We start from the raw sequence: 17,141 nt of genomic DNA on the forward strand, positions 1-17,141 counted from the left end.
AAGATACATCTTACGTCTTCCATGCTGAAACAACTTTGATCCTTGTTAGTTGGTCGATGTCTGGGTGGAAAAAGTGGAAAAACACAATGACTGCACATTTAAGAGAAACTGTCGTCTTTCCCTCAAGTCATTGTCATGATGTAAAATTAAGTTCATATGAACTTCTGGTGAGCTAATAAAGAGAGAGAGAGAGAGATGACCAGGTAAAAATCATTTAGCCTCTTAGCCATAAACATCATCATCTGGATAATGAATTTTCCAGTAATTTCCACAAAACCCATCACCGACTTGCTGAAGATACAGGATGGTGTGATTTTACAGATATTTGACACCAGTATGTGGACTTTGTGTGTTACTCTCCTAGTTTGGCCATTTAAGAAGCAGTTTCTTCAAATGCTGTTTGTTTTACTTCTAGTGTCTGAGTGAAAGTCATTTCTGTCATTATTTCCTGTCTGATCACACCCAATCAAAATCACACTGTGGGTTTAAACAAAGCATTTCCTCCTTGTTTTCTATATCTTTGATACAATCTATAGTTATTTCCCCATCAAGTAAATATTGATCTTCCTCTTTCAGTTTAGGTCACCTTTGATTCTTCAACTAGAAAGTCACATTCTGGTTTTTCATACTTCACTTTAATTAATAAAGATAACAATTAAAAAATTGTCCAGGACCAGTGCTTCTATTACATTATCATTGGTCATCACCTTAATTATGTTTTTTTCTTGATCTTTGTTGTTTAAGGCAGAAGTAAGATGTACTCTTTTTTCATTGGCGGTGGGTCATCATTTGGAGTGAAAAAAATTCAAAATTTCAGCTCCAACTTTTTCACCTCAAAGTCACTCAGGGACATGTCTTATGCCATTTGGAGTGGATTTGGACAGGTTTTTGGAGAATTCTTTGAAAAAATTGTCACCACTGTTTTTGCTGACTGCGACAGGCATTTGAAATGTCAAAATTCCAGGTCCAAATTTTTCACCTCAGGGCCCTGAGTGAGTTTAAGATGAAAAATTTGGAAATGTAGATATTTTTTCCACTCCAAACGATGACCCGCTGCCTGTTGCAGTCACCAAAAATGGTGGTGATAACTTTTTCACAGAATTTTCCAAAAACCTGCTCCAAATCCACTCCAAATGGCATAAAACATGCCTGAGTGACTCTGAGGTGAAAAACTTGTATCATTAATATCATATCACAGCATTATATGGAAACTCTGCTTCCTCTGCTCGCTGTTAAGAGTAGTCCCTGAATCCCTCAGGTCCTATTTCTTCTGCTATGTATTATGCAGCCAGGCCTCAATTACTTATTAGCCAGTGACAAGGGACAGCAACACATAAATGAATCAAAAATGCATCAGTGTTGTTTTTTATTTGCTATTTTGGGGGCAGAATAATCCCAAGTGCAGAAATCAAAGTAATTCTAGTGATGTAACGCAAAACTGTATATATCCCTATATGTACTTGTGTAGGATAGCAACAGCTATAGAAATACAGTATAATAGTGCTAGTCAACCCTGTCTTTTGTGTATGACCACAAGTTCCTGAAATACACTTTGGAAATAATCTTTTTGCATGTCTGATCCATCCCTGGCAGTCCTCTAAAGAGGTTTGGACATCCAGCATTGGGCATCTGATCATAAACATTCAACCTTCGTAGGAAAAGAATTTCTCTCCTGTTTGGTTAAGAAATACAGAGTAAAGTTGAAGGAAAAGTGACACTATCCTGGGATGAGCTGCAAACTACCCAGTAAGATAACAGTAGATAAAACTAGATCATCCCAAACAATTACGAAATGCTATGGATTCTACCTCACTTACCCTCCTTTCCTCACCTGACACAAGTCTTTCATTAAGGTCATCAAGTTTGTCTTGGTGGTGGCTGAGTCTGGGTGAGAAAACCGTACATGAAGTTTGAAAGATGGTCACTGGATACATTTTGTGTCAAAGCTATGAAGTGATCCAGTTTGTCCACACTTTTGAAAAAGTGAGCTCTGTATTGAGAAACGTATTACTGGTTGTAAAACACTTGAACACTGTGCAATTTAATCTGACCATTGCAAATGACACACCTTTCAGAGGAGCACAAAATCACTTTATAGTTTTATAACCTCACATTATTACATATAAAGCATAGTACAGTAAATGACTTTGTACAGTTTCCAGACCTTTTTTTAAAAATAGATAATTTAAACATATATCTATTTACTAGAGTGGATCTATAAATGTATATTCATACATTCTACACCATGTTCTTGTGGTCAAAGCAACAAAATGTAATTTTGCTGAGCAACAGTAGGTTCTGCCGCCACAAGTGGTAATTAATTCTGTTGGGCTCCCAAGTGGTTTTCATGTAGAGAAAACAAATAGCTAAGTGAAGCTCTGACTGCATAGTTCCACCCACTGAAGTGAAACATGAGCTGGAAGTGTTGCTCCTTTAACAAACACGCCAAACTCTGCCTTAGAAATTTTGACATTTCCTCACTGGAAACCAGGAGGTGAACGTTGTTTTTGACTGATCTACAGTTTGGCATTACTCTTGAAATTGCTGGGACTGATTCTGGCAGTTTAAGCTGATGATCAATCAGTCAGCAGGAGACCGTACCTGCTCACCAAAGATACACAGAGCATGAACAGGTGTTCAGGGCACACAGTGGAAATCAAAGAGGCTACATTTACCATTTTCCCCATAAAAAAATCAGAGTACCATCAAAATGATTGCACAGCTGTCATTTTAAGGCAAAAATAATTATATAATGTTGCTTTAACCAGTGAACCAGGTGTCCCTAATAAAAATCATGCTCCTGTCCAGAAACTGAGCTGCACCCTGCAGCGCTGGAATGAGCTTATTTTTATACAGAAGCACCACCATTATCACACTTCCTCCAAATGTGAGCAGCCAGGGGGATAACAGGATGGACGGCCTGGTCTCTGGTTCTGGTACTTCCCTTGTTCTGAAAGGCTGAGCTACTCGTGTCCACTGTGTGAGGATAGCATGTCGGGCTCCAGCCCATTGCCCAGGTCCAGTGAGACGATACTGATATGGAGTGCAGGGACCAAAGAAGATCTTCACCCAGAGCACAGGATCTCTCAGAAGTAGTATCAGGAGGTTTGGTCGAACTCCTACCTGTAAATGGAAGTCATTGTGTCCTTTATATGTGTATGGTAATACAGTTTTATATAAAGCTGAACTGAACTGACCTCCTTGGCCATGAAATCCAGGTAGGAAATGTAATCTACTTGGAGAGCAGCCTGTCGTGGGCAGAGATAGCTGAGAGAGCAAAGGAAAGGAGAGGATTCATTTATATGACAACAACACACGCTTTGAGTTGAACTTTGATCTGTCTGGGGAGATGATGTCTACCTTTTCATGTTTCTCTTTCTCTCAGACTCAATGACCTCCAGCATTTTCTCCTCTGATGGAAGACAGCTCACTCCTTGAAGGTAAACAGCACAGACTGACACATCCATCTCCTTAAATCCTGTGTGTGTGTGTGTGTGTGTGTGAGAGAGTGTTAAGTGTTTACCTGAAAAGACCTTAACAGCCCACCGTGCCTGCATTTCTACTATGGGCATGATTGGTCCTTTTGTTTGGAAAAGTCCCATGATGGCCAGTGTGGGGTGTTGAAGAGAAGGAGGAAACAGTCTCCTGAAATTTAAAACAAAATTGTAGTGATCCTTAAAAATTAGAATATATCAATAACAGGTGACAGACCTGACATAATTAATGATGCTCTTTAGAGAAGAAAAGAAAAGCAGTTTACAATTTAAGATGTCAGACGTTCATTTAGTTCATATAATCCAATAAGTAATTATATTTGGTTATCAAACATTTAATCCTGTTTACTAAAAACTTTAAAGAAGTGTAATTTAAAGATGTCAAGAAATTAATGTAATTTTGTATAAAATCAATGGATAATTTACATAATGTATACATTTATTCATCAAGGTTTTGCATATAGGCTGTCCATGGTAAAACATAATAAAACATATAATAAAAGTAAATAAAAAGTATATAATAAAAGTTCTGTCTATACATCAGTCTATCTGTGTACTTACTTGTACAATGTAAACTCTCCATGAGGCCCCTCAGACAGAGCTGAAGGCAGGAAAGGGAAGGTTGCCTTATAACCTGTACAGAAGACCACAGCATCAATGTTCTCCTCCACTGTGCCATCTTCAAATACAACTCCTGAATCCATAAACCCTCTCAGGTTGGGCCTCAACACTAGCGCTCCCTGAAGGATTCGGCCAGGGAGATCATCGTTGATCAAAGGCCTTCGGTCCAAAAGTCTGGGAAAATGATGGAGGGTGTGGATGGAGGGGGTGAAAATTGCTGTTTTGTATTAGCTAATTACATCTGCACAGACAAGGCTGTGCTGGGACTGACAGCAGTCTGGGAGTACACTACACAGAGACTCACACTGAGAAGAATCCAGAGTACAACTCATGGCTATGCTACAACTGTGATTTATATGGCAAAAATATGAATTGAGGCTTTAAAGACAAATCAAATATCAGAACAAGTGAAACAAACACTGAGGACTCATGAGGCAGAGAGGAGCCAACAACATCCAGGGGAGAATGTGTCACCTGTGACTGGGCTTGAGGCCGTACAGTCTGTGGTCATATTTGTGGTTCAGTGCTCTTTCTGCTGCCCAGTTGACCAGGGTCTTGGGAAGAAGCAGTGTGAGGATGTTGTTGACCCTTGTGATAGCTGTCATGTCCAGAGGAAGACCACTGGTAGACATCCTGCTAATCACCCAGGCCCCCTTTCGTGTGCTGAGAAATGTCTGTCAGAGAGAATAAGAGGACTAGGTGGTCACTGTTGCCAGGAAGCATTGGAGACAAGGCTTTTCAACTCTTTTTCTGTCTTACCTTCTTTGCAGATCTACTAATCTCCACAGCAATATCTCCCCCAGAGTTGCCAATGCCAACCACTACCACCCTCTTTCCTTGGCAGGCATCTGCGTCTTTATATTCCCAGCTGTGAAAACATCTGCCAGAAAATGTCTCATATCCTGGAGAGATACAGCAAAGGAAAACAACAAAATGGGCTAATGCAAAGTAAATCAGCCCACTTTAATCTTCTATCAAAACCTGTATGACAATATACAGTATGTTTGACAGAACTGTTAGTGATGTCTATTTGTCTACTGACCTGGAAAGTCTGACAGGGGTAAGGCTGGTTGGGTGTAGTGACCTGAACACACCAGAACTGCATCAAAGACGTGCCTCTCTTCCTCTCCATCCCTGTTTATGGTCACTACGTCCCACTGACCAGACAGCGAGAAATCCGGTCTTTGTGTAACACTCCTCACAGTAGTCTGTATCATGAGTGTGCACATTGAAACACATTAAGATTTTCAACTTCACATATTAATATGTAGAAACTTGTGATAATATAGAGTCACTTGCAGCATGGCAAAACAGGAGTAACCTGAAAGTTAATGTATCTAAGCAAGTGAAAGTGCTCAGCATAGAGCCTGAAGTACTGCAGGAGCTCAGAGTTGTGCATGTAGTTTGGATAGTCAGCTGGCATGGGAAAGTCACTGAAACACATCATCTCTTTTGAGGTGTTGACCACCAAGGAGCGATAGATGCTGGATCGCTCTGGTTCAGGTGACTCCTGCAGACATATGTAAAACAAGACAGTGCTGATGAGAGATATTTTTCATAAATTCTTTTCTCATAAATACAAGACCAAACAACATGAAGAATATATGGGATGCTCTTAAAGCTGTGTCCTCACTCACCTTAAATCTCCACAGGCCGCCAATGTCATCACTACTTTCAAAGCAGACAGGCTCCAGCCCCTCATCAACACAGATCTTGATACAGGCCAGACCTGAACTGCCCGCTCCAACCACTGCCACACGTCGAACCATTACTGAACACTTGGGAAGGATATAATGTATCAGAAAGTATTTACAGCCATGCTAACAGCTCTTTGAGACTGTACTTAGGCACAGTGATGCTTTGAGTTAAATACCAACATCACCATGCTGTATTTACCAGGTTCATCATATTACTTTTGTTGGTTAGCAGTGTAATATTTACTAATTAGCACTAATCACAAAGTACAGCTGAGGGTGATGGGAATGGGATTACTTTTTATGGTATTTGGTCGTAAATCAAGGCATTAAACTTTCATTTTGACCTTATGGTAATGCTACACAAAAAGTCATGTCTGTTTAAAATGTTGTGCCAACCCATCCAATAGTTTTGGAGATATTTATGTCTGGACCAAAGTCCAATTGACCAACAAACCATTGGCCATCCAAAGCGCCATGTTGCTAGAATAGCTTAAAAAACAAAAAAGGAACTACCAGACATGACACACACACGAGTTCTGCATGAATGCTAAATACACCTTAGCACAGAGAAAAAAAATGTATGCAGTTGTTTTTAAAGCAGTTTTTAAGCAAGTAACTCACATCATTAACTATTTCAAAAATCATAAACATGTGTCTGAAATTTTGAGGAAGTAAATCAGTTAACAGGTAGAGAATCTGTGTGCCATGTAAAAAGACCCATTTTTGGTAAAGGTATAATCAGCAGGACACCACTGACACAAAAACAGGTCTCTTCATTGTTGAATAACAATGTTGTTGTTGACAATATTGTTGTTACTGTTGAAGTCTGACTGACAAGTTAGCTGCTCTCGCCTTCTCCAACAAGCAGACTGCAAACTCACAAGAAGTGACCTGTTGCTTATCAACTCAACAGTTAAACAGTACTGTGGGGAGAGACTTTAACCCTGTTTGATGGAGAGGTAATATCTTCAAATGTTCTAAATGCTGTAGTGTGCAGAACACGTGACACTGAAGGGAAGTGAACAAGAAGGCTACACCTTTAACATGTATACATGTCTATCCATCATGAAAAATAAACAACTTAAACTAGCTTTGTGCATGCAGCTGCATAATAGAACTTAGTAAACCTAAAGATGCAGTCCACAAGTACAGGATCAGGTAGCCTGAGTATATGAAATGAACCCAGCTATCACTCTTCACACTGATCTCGATACAGATGGTCTTGTCAAATGATAACTCAGTCTGAGTTATTCAATTTTTCCTGATTTTCTAAAAACACTGCAATAAACTATTCATGTTTCAACAGTTATTACTTTAGATACACCGTGTATTAAATTATAATAATATAAACAATACAGTACAATACCATTAATGTATAGTAAAACAGACTGCTTTACTACTTTATGATAGCGTTGTGAATCTCCTCTTAGTGTGAACGACTGAAAATGACGTCCACGTTAATAGGAGCAGATGTCACCAACATGGTGGCCCTGGACCTGCAGCTGATTCACTCCCTGTGTCTGTTTCTCAAACTGAACACCTGGTTGCTTCATTTATCAGCAAGCTACCATTTTACTAATACTGGCTAACTAGCCAAGTGACATACAAATATTAAACAAGTCTGACACACTCTTACCAAGCTGTGTTCACAAGAACTGTATATCAGCTGCTTTCCTCGTGAAAGTTTTCTTTCTTTTCTCTTTTGTAGCCGACTTTTACGTTCTGTGGATAATACGATAATACTTCAGGTATGAGTTTACCTGAAGTTCTTTTCCTCAGAATCAGTAACCTATTCCGGATACACATCTATCCACCACCATTTACACTGTTGAAGGGGGAGGGGGACGGTCCAGACAAGCTCTAACATGTTTTAGACCAAATACAAAAAAAATAGTCCGTCAAACAATTGATTCCAATAGAGTGTAATAATCGTGTTATTAATGTAAAACTACTCGAACTCGCTGATAAAATAACGCTTTAATTACAGGATTTGTGTGGGTCCTCCCCCGTGTTGGGGAATTGGTAACTTAGTTCCACTATGTCCCCCTGCGTGCCTGCCCATATAAAATGCCACCTAGTGGCCAGATAATTCATATCTTGATGGACACATCCTAATAGCTGACTAATCAAAAGTCAGTTATTAGGATCTGTTTCTTGCATCCCTCCTTCCTGTTGCGTAGTGTTTGACTGTGGTGACAATCTTGTGCTGATGTTGGCAGCCCTGTATCAAATGCTCACATGTTCATGTCTGCGTCATTTTTGAAGAAAGCAACTGTTTAAACTGCAATTTAAAATGAACAAGAGATTAATGTGTGTTTCAGAATTTCCAAAACTATGACACCAAACAGGAGTAAGCATCTACAGCCAAGCTAGTAGCTCTCTGAAGATGGTGCCTGCCATCTCCATTTGGTATGTACAGCTTAGGCTGATGGGAATGTCATTAGTGTGTGGATTTAGTCATAAAGTAATGGACAAATTTTGACCTGACAATGATGATGATTATCACAATTATAAGTCTGTAAGTCTATCTTTAGTCTAACATCTGTTCTTGGTGTCACTTTTAACTCTTTTGAAGCTGTAGTAGTAAAAACCATCTCCATCAGCTTGGGATTTCCCTCAACAGACTCCAACCCCTCTGGCTTGTTTTACTCTATAGACGACTATAGAATTTGACTTTATCTCAGGTCTTGTCACATATACTGACAAAATTCTAACCATGGGTGACTTTAACATTCACCTAAAAAAGACCTGTGTAAAATGTTTCTGGCACTCTGATACTTTTGAGTTCACCCAGTCTGAACAACTCTTGACTTGACTCTTTCCTGTAGGATAGAGGTGTCTAATCTGACTATCACTCCTGTTAGTTCTGTTATGCAACTTTAGCCTGTCCTCCTAACATTGTTTGAAATGCATTTACCACTCGACACATTGGTCCCTCGACTTTGACTGCTCTTGGTGAATGACTACCAGTGGTCCTTGCCCCTTTCACTCCAGTGACAGGCCCTGTTGAAAATTGTACCAGGGACTAAAATACAGCTCTGTGTAGTCTCTGTAATTCAGTTGTACCTCTCACCACCAAAGATAGACAGTCAAAGAGGTCTATGCCCTGGTTCACAGAGGACACATGCTCTGAAACAGACCTGAAAGAAAGTGGAGCATAAATGGCGTAAATCAAAATCAAAAGCTCTGTGTCTCTGTGCCACCAGTGAAACCAGTGTTTACTGAAATATAAGCATGCACTCTTGACTGCTAGATCAGCGTATTTCAAACTTTATCAACAGCAATAAACACAGTCATAGATTTCTTTTGGCTCCTGAGCTCCTTGAATTTTTCTTCAAAATAAATGACATCAGACAAAAAATCAGCTCCTCCTCTCCAGCATCTGCTCCAGCATGTTAACATTTAAAGAAGAATAAAATTTAACACTGTGTCTCTTGAATCATTGTCTAAGCTGGTGTTAGCTTCCTCTCAACCCTCTGCCAGCTAAACTCTCCAAAGATCTCTGGCTAGTTTTGGGACCTGCAGTGCTGAATATTGTGAATTTATCATTGATGGTTGGCACTGTTCCTACTAGCTTTAAGACAGCTGTAGTTAAACCTTTACTTAAGAATCCATCCCTTAATCCTGGGTCTCTAAGTAATTATCAGCCTGGTTTGAACCTTCCATTCTTTTCAAAAATGCCAGAAAGAATAGTTTTTTCACATTATATTTCACCCCCTGGACACATTATTTGTAGTTGGAATACATTTTCACTGCAGTGCTGATGATACTGACTTGTATGTGGCATAAAGGCCAATAGCACTTAATAACAAATCATTGAGTTTATCACTTTTGAACTTACTTTTATGCTGTAGTTTTTTTTTTAGTGCATATGTAGAAAAGTCCTGTTCTAAAAATGCAGAGCTGACAAGATCAACTGGCTAACTTCACATATCACACTTTAACCATTCACTCATTTTCTGCTCATAGAAAATTAAAAAAATACACATAAATTTAAAATATCTTGAGTTTGTCAAGTCACGTTCATATTACAACTCATTTATATGGAAATGTATACACAACACATCACTTAAATATGAACATGAATATTAGTTATCTACAATTAAACATAACAGGAACAAACTGGGATTTCAGTTGCTTTACCTTGTTCCTTGTATATTGGCTGTGTGTGTCTGGAAAGAGATTAAGGCAATCAAGAACAATGACTTTTATACTGAGACAGTGAGCAATGACACAGTCTCATGTTATTTTTTTTTTTTTTTCATCACAGGGATGAGATAATTAAACATGTTCTCCATGGCAATATCATCAATTGGAAAAAAAAGATCCATAACAGCTTTCTACAAATTGTATTATCTGATCTAACTTGTTATTACACAGAATATTGAAATACAGGTGTTTACACTATCACCTGCTGTGTGTGCTTAGCAGCCTATGACCTCCCCCATCAGAGGCATAGCTTTCATCACCTTTGTTAAGTGATGTTAATTGGACTGTTTTATTACTACTGAGTTGTGTCTTCCAAAAAAGCTACGTTTGTGTAGCATGTGTAGTTCATCAGAAGGGTCAAAGAAAAAGTGCATGAGTGGATCAAAGGGAGCAGGTAAGGGAGTGGGAGAGATAATGACAGAGAAAAAAATATCAGTGGCAGAAAAGTAACATGGACAGAGCAGGGCAGACTTTGCCCAGCCTGATGGAAATTTCCACTGTTACCTCTGTCAGAGAAACCAAATTTAAGGTTCAGTGCAGTAAGTATAGTGTTTAAGAGCACAGCATTTAATTCATGTTAGATTGTCATTATTATAGAGGCCATAATTTCATGGTTTCAAAGTAGTATATATAAATAAATGCAAAAATACTTCTCATATTGTTTTAATAATTATTATTTTGTCTAAAAATATTAATAGAATCCTCAAACATTTTTAATGATCTCAGCAAATCTATCAGTATTTATCAAAAGCTGCTGAGTCTAAGTTATCAAATCATTTCACAGTGATTTAAAAATTCTATATATAGCAATATATTAGACTATATATACAATATATTCAGTATTTGTGCTTCATATTCATATCTTGATGGACACATCCTAATAGCTGACTAATCAAAATTTTCATCCATCTCATTAAAAATTTCTAATGGTGTGGTTTTTTTTTTTAAAATCATGTGTATCTTCTACCACAAGATGCTTTTTTTCAGGACTGCCGTGATTGTAGGATGCTTTGCTTGTCTGACATTTGTCTTTGATGATTTAGAGTTGCTGACTGACACAGTCGTCATCAAATAAGTTGTTGAATCAAAATTCAAAATTGCTGAAGCTTGGTAGAGTATCTACTCTGTCTGCTCTGTCTTCTCACTAATTCACGCGAATTTGAATTAAGCATCACATTTTAAAACACTGTTGGTTTAATGTGAAAGTTATAGTGTCTCTTCCTGCCTTTTTGATTCCTTTATTCCCTCTGGCTGAACTTCAGTTGAGGGCAGACTTTGCCCAGCCTGATGGAAATTTCCACTGTTACCTCTGTCAGAGAAACCAAATGTAATCAGTACAGTAGATATAGTGTTTAACAGCACAGCATTTAATTCATGTTAGATTGTCATTATCATAGAGGCCATAATTTCATGGTTTCAAATTAGTATATATAAATAAATGCAAAAAATACTTCTCACATTGTTTTAATAATAATTATTCTGTCTAAAAATATTAATAGAATCCTCAAACATTTTTAATGATCTCAGCAAATCTATCAGTATTTATCAAAAGCTGCTGAGTCTAAGTTATCGAATCATTTCACAGTGGTTTAAAAATTCTATATATAGCAATATCATAGACTATATATACAATATATTCAGTATTTGTTCTCAGCTGGGCTGAAATTATTGTTCCCATTCAGTCCATTGATTACTCAGCATGGAAAAGTTCATGGAAACTTCCAAATGACCCAGTGGACAAAAAGTGCTTTCATCAGCTCAAACTGAGGACACTTTATTAAAGCAACATCTTGTTTTACAGGTTGTGAGGGATAAACAGTTCCAGCTGCAGTTGATTCTTTACCTCACAGTTCCCGGGTTGAGGATCAGAAGGCCTCATTTAATTTCATCAGTCACTGAGAGGACTACATCAGTGTGTTAATATGGAAATGAATGCTGGCAGCTGTATGTAGCAGTATTTACAATTAATGCTTCGACAGACCTTGTCTTATTTGTTTGGCTCAGCCTGCCTTGGACTTTTCCTTTGCAAAGACACAAGTTTTAATAGAGATGGACACAGGAAAACACTTAAATGATACGTTGGTTTATTCAGACTGGAAAAATATTCCACATTCATGGTGACTTTAAGTTAAATATGATGTAAAATACATGTGTTTTTTTTTTCCTCCAGAAATCAAATCCAAATATCACAAAGTGATAAAGAGACAGGTTCAGCTAATTTTTACCAATTGTGTTCATATGTGACTCATTTGCAAAAGTCATTTATGTCCACTGCCAACTCCAATGTCAGAAGTAGTGTGACTTTCATGTAGTGCAGGGGAAAGTATTGTAAGAATGTGGAGGTCCCAAAGGTTTGGGGTTTATAAAGTGTGTGACTGTGACTGAAAACCCTGGTTTGCATTTTCTTCTCATACTCCAAGTCAGTGTTGAGTTTTTTCTCCATATTCAGCTGTGACTGAGATACTGCAATTCATAGATATTGGTGGAAAAAAGGAAAATGTTGGCTGTAAACATTAATATTGAACATTCTACAGCTATGTGAACAGTTTGTCTTGTTGATGTAAATATAAAACAAAATGAGAATAGCTGCATAAGAACATGGTTTTTAGGAGAACTCTTTCCATACGACAAGTTTAAGCATTTAAATACAGTATAAACATACAACAATAACCTTTGCATTAATCAGCAGTTCAGACAGTGCACCCTATCTCCCATAATCACAACCAAACAGGAGAATACTGAACTAGATTTCTAGAAACAGTAGATATAGTATTTGGTGTATTTGTGTTTCAGGTTTTTTTTTCCACCTGCAGCACATTCAGGCCGTTTGTGGCTGGAACTTGGACAGCAGGGTGGGGATGGCAGTTGGGTTGCGCACATGGATGTAGTAGGCTGCAGCTCCTCCAGCCATGAGTGTCAGACTCAGCTTTATCAGGCGACCAGCAGTGGAGGGCTCTTGGTCTTCCAGCTAGAAGAGATGGAATAATATCTTAACGTTTGCATCCCACAATTTTGGTATGTATATTTATAATTACGCACAAGACTTATAGAATGAGGAAGAAAAAACATTAATTTCATACCTTTCTGGTTTTTAGAGGCTGGAACATGCGGTCAAACTGGGTGAAGATTGCCCTGCGGGCTCCTTCCCATTTCCCTGGTCCTGTCAAGCGGTACTGGTAGGCTGTAACAGGTCCCCACAGAACCCTCTTAAACAGTGGGTAATCTGTGAAGAAGAGCCAGAGGAGACTTGGTCGCACTCCAACCTCTCCAGCTATGTCGTCCATGTAGGAAACAAAGTCCACCTGCAGGGGAGTCAACTTTGACACGATGTAGCTGTGGAGAGGATAAACCACAAATTAATGACTCAAAATAGTCTAAGTTTGGAATGAATGAATATTAAAATGATTTAATTTTAAGAGTTTTGTTTGAGATTCTACAAGTGGCCAGAATATAAGACTTTGTAACTTTTTATATTATATTTTATATTAGCAGTTGATCAAATTAATATGCGTAAAGTGAAAGCGGCTGCTCATAGTGACAAACCGACGGAGATTTATCACTCAACTCTGTAGTTTCCCTCAACTCTAAGGAGCATTTTTGTGTCTTTAAGCTGATTGTTTTGGTTTTTGTTCCCATAGATTTTATCAACTTCTTTTCTTGTCAAATTTGCTGTTTTCAGCAAAAAAATGTTCTGATAAACTGATCATATTTGACTCATGTAGCACCTAATGGCAGATAGCTATAGTGTAGCATCTAGCTGGTTGAAAGAGACTGAGAAAGGAGTGTGTGTTATTGTGGTTATTGTGCTTTAAGCTTGTTCTGCTGCCCACAAGTGGCCAAAAACAATTTTTTTTTTTTAAATCTATCAATGCAACTTTAAAAAGTGTAATCATTAATTTGCTCTGGAGTTATAGTTCAGAAAAAAGAAATATTGGTTGCAACATTAATGAGGCAAATGGATATTAGGAGATTTACTTTTTCTCCATGTCCTTTGTGTCCTTCTCTACAGCTTTGATCATGGCCTGGTTTGAGGGCAGTTTTTTAAGTCCTGAGGATCAAAAGACAGAGGACAGACAGAGGTAAATAGACTGACAGCTTGGGAAGTATGTAAACTAATGGTAGGTGATAAACTGGACATGCAGCCTCACCTTTGAAGACACGTGTGACCCAGCGGGCCTGCATTTCACCCTGAGGCATGATGGCTCCAAGGGCATGGATGAAACCCACAACAGCCAGAGTGGGATGCTCCATGTTAGGGGGGAAAACATGCTTGTACAGACCCACACGGTGTCCAGACTTGTACATAACATTGCTTGGCAAGAAGGGAAAATCATAGTTGTATCCTGTAGCAAACACAATCGTATCCACCTGTAACAAGGAGGAAGATAGTTTGTGATAAGCTAAAATTGCGCTTGAGGTGAACAAAGATTCATGGGGATGTCTTAGAAGACACAATTGTCTGACCTTTTCTACAAACGTGCCATCATCAAACACCACGGTGGAGCCACGGATCTCTTTCACGTTTGGTTTGATAATGACTGCTCCCGACAGAATTTTTAAAGGCAGGTCATCGTTGATCACTGGGATCTGACTGAAGAGCCTGATGAGGCAGCAGAAGAAGGTAGAACAGAGGTCAAGGGAGAGATATTCTGATGGTAGAGACAGATAGAGTACTATACACTTTTCCTCATTATGCCAGGAGTGATGCTTAAATGCAGTTGAATTTATAGCCTGCACATAACAGCAACAATGTGAAAACATCACTATTTTCTTGCAGAGCAATAACCTGACACTTACCTGTGTGTAGGTTTGAGGGCATACATGGTGTGGTCATACATAGCATTGAGTTTCTTCTCGCCAAACCAGTTGAAGAAGTTCATTGGCAGCAGCTGGAACAAGATGTGGACAAACCGTGTATTGTATTTCATGTCCACCGGCAAGCCATTGTCAGAAACCTGACGGATGACCCAGGCACCACGACGGGTGCTCATATACACCTGCATAATGACAAGAAGAGACAGAACACATGAGTAATCACAAATCAACGTGTTATATGAAGAAAGGAAAAGAGCAATCAGAATGACTTTCTCACCTGCTCTGCTACTCTGCTGGCCTCTACAGCGATGTCTCCACCCGAGTTACCAATGCCGATGACCACCACTCTTTTCCCGTACATATCTTCAGGCCCCTTGTAGTCCCAGCTGTGGAAGTATTTTCCCTCAAACGTCTCAATTCCTGCAACACGACAGATTTTTTATGTTAATCTACCTGCTGTCATCTTGACATGTGTTGAAAAAACATACCAGTCACTATTTGGATCACATGTGAAAATAGTCTTTACCTGGGAAGTCTTTGAGTGGCAGGTTAGGATAGGTGTAGTGACCGGAGCAGCAGATAATTGCATCAAAGATGTGACGCTCCTCCTGTCCATCTCTGTTCTCAGTCACCACTTCCCACTGACCAGTGCGAGAAAAGTCTGGTCTCTGTCTGACACTTTTCACCATGGTCTAAAATGTTAAGAAAATAAATATATAGTAGATTGAAGATATCTTTTGAACATCAGCAATACTATCTAATGCACCAGCAATAGTTCTCTCTTGTGAATCTTGTTACCTGGAAGCGGATGTGTTGCAGCAGTTTGAAGTGTTCTGCGTACATCCTGAAGTATTTCAGGATTTTAGAGTGGTGCATGTAGTTGGGGTAGTCAGCAGGGATGGGGAAGTCGCTGTAGCACATCATCTCTTTGGAAATGTTGATCGTGAGGGAACGGTAAATGCTGGCTCTGTTTGGCTCTGACACTTCCTGCAGAAAAGAGAAGAAGAATGGTGGTGGGATTGACAGCTGCTTAATCTCTGTCATGACTGACATTATGTTTCACATGAAGTGATTGTTGCATAAACACAAAAATTGTCAGTATTTTTTTCTCGGTGACCTGCCTTGAACTTCCACAGTCCACCCATGTCATCGCTGCTTTCAAAACAGGTCGGGACCAAGCCCTCATCCAGACAAGCCTTCACGCTGGTCAGGCCACAGGGGCCGGCTCCGATCACTGCTACTTTGTGCACCATGATGAAGCTACAACAGGAGAAGGGAAAACTTGAATTCGAATAATAATCAGATTTAAGTTGATAGTTACAGATGTACAACCTTCAGATGATCAACTGTCAGTCCAATAATATGATGATGTGGATCTCAATAATTAAAACATTAAACATGATTGGTGCAAGTATTGTCTTCTAAAGGCATCTTAATGTGTGGTGGAACTAGCACTGTATTCAAATCTTCTGCCAAAAAGTGTAAAAAAAACCACCCTGATTGTGTTTAAGTGACGAAGCTGAGGCACATTTTCAGCTCATTCAGAATGTTTAAACTAGAACAAGGAAGGTAGATCAGAAACCGTAACATCTTTCATAACAGACTTTCATGATTGTATAAGTCTTAAGTAATTAATGGTTCAGTCTTTAGTTTATATTATTGAACTCTCATTCCCCAATTTATCGACCCTTAATCTCAGGTTCTGTCATTAAATGTTCTCAGTTCCTAGAAGTAAAAACAAGAGAAATTGTGATATTTTTTGAGAGCACTGAAACTTGAATGACCTAATTTTCTCCACTGTCCAGACTCTGCTGAGAACAAACATTACTAGTTTTCTATCATTCTATCAGTACAAAATGTGGAAAATCAGGCTCTCTGTCTAAATCAGTCTATCTGCAGTGAACTATTTACAGAAACTGTTTTGCTGTTTTGATTTCCCAGAATTGAATTAATCATTTTTGTCATGTAGCAGTTAAATAACATGCATGAGTAAACTACATCTCACTAAAATATTGTCATCTATGCAATAACACTAAAAATATAAACACTCTACAATTAAATGTGCCAGACCTTCAGTGCATTCTCCTTCTTACCTTGATCCTTGTGTGTTGGTTTTGTGTGTCTGTCAAGTGGGACGAGCATCCACATATCATAGACTTTTATACTGAAATGGTGACTGAAGTTGCGCATTCTTTTCTTTTGTCTCTCTCTACTTCTGCCCAAAAAAGGCAAGTACCAAATTAAACTGTGTTAACTGAAATCCAATAGGTTTAACTTTGACTAAAGTTCAATCTTCTGTGTCGAA

The 17,141-nt window shown here is 38.8% G+C and overlaps 2 protein-coding genes across 5 annotated transcripts; both read right to left on the bottom strand.

The window, feature by feature from the left end:
• Positions 1 to 2,007: 2,007 nt before the first annotated feature.
• Positions 2,008 to 7,754, bottom strand: LOC108879032 (flavin-containing monooxygenase 5). 4 transcript variants are annotated; one of them, XM_018670155.2, is made up of 11 exons: positions 7,573 to 7,754; positions 5,753 to 5,893; positions 5,437 to 5,625; positions 5,158 to 5,323; positions 4,875 to 5,017; positions 4,590 to 4,789; positions 4,056 to 4,289; positions 3,524 to 3,645; positions 3,361 to 3,433; positions 3,198 to 3,267; positions 2,008 to 3,123 (listed from the first exon to the last, which is right to left on the bottom strand). In XM_018670155.2, the coding sequence occupies exons 2-11, from the start codon at positions 5,882 to 5,884 to the stop codon at positions 2,761 to 2,763; spliced, it is 1,692 nt and encodes a 563-aa protein (XP_018525671.1). In that variant the 5' UTR covers positions 5,885 to 5,893; positions 7,573 to 7,754; the 3' UTR covers positions 2,008 to 2,760. The 4 variants fall into 4 exon arrangements, 3 of the variants coding, with proteins under 3 accessions (XP_018525671.1, XP_050933415.1, XP_018525670.1); XM_051077458.1 differs by having other exon boundaries at positions 5,753 to 5,886; positions 7,449 to 7,754; XM_018670154.2 differs by having other exon boundaries at positions 7,449 to 7,752.
• A 4,334-nt stretch (positions 7,755 to 12,088) lies between these two features.
• On the bottom strand, positions 12,089 to 17,088 carry LOC108879033 (flavin-containing monooxygenase 5). Its single transcript, XM_051077461.1, has 11 exons — positions 16,930 to 17,088; positions 15,954 to 16,096; positions 15,635 to 15,819; positions 15,363 to 15,528; positions 15,114 to 15,256; positions 14,819 to 15,018; positions 14,486 to 14,621; positions 14,170 to 14,389; positions 13,997 to 14,069; positions 13,102 to 13,354; positions 12,089 to 12,989 (listed from the first exon to the last, which is right to left on the bottom strand). The coding sequence occupies exons 2-11, from the start codon at positions 16,087 to 16,089 to the stop codon at positions 12,840 to 12,842; spliced, it is 1,662 nt and encodes a 553-aa protein (XP_050933418.1). The 5' UTR covers positions 16,090 to 16,096; positions 16,930 to 17,088; the 3' UTR covers positions 12,089 to 12,839.
• Between the last annotated feature and the right edge of the window lie 53 nt (positions 17,089 to 17,141).

The sequence above is a fragment of the Lates calcarifer genome, linkage group LG17 (assembly GCF_001640805.2).
Source record: "Lates calcarifer isolate ASB-BC8 linkage group LG17, TLL_Latcal_v3, whole genome shotgun sequence".
In the NCBI taxonomy this organism is placed as follows: Eukaryota; Metazoa; Chordata; class Actinopteri; family Centropomidae; genus Lates; species Lates calcarifer.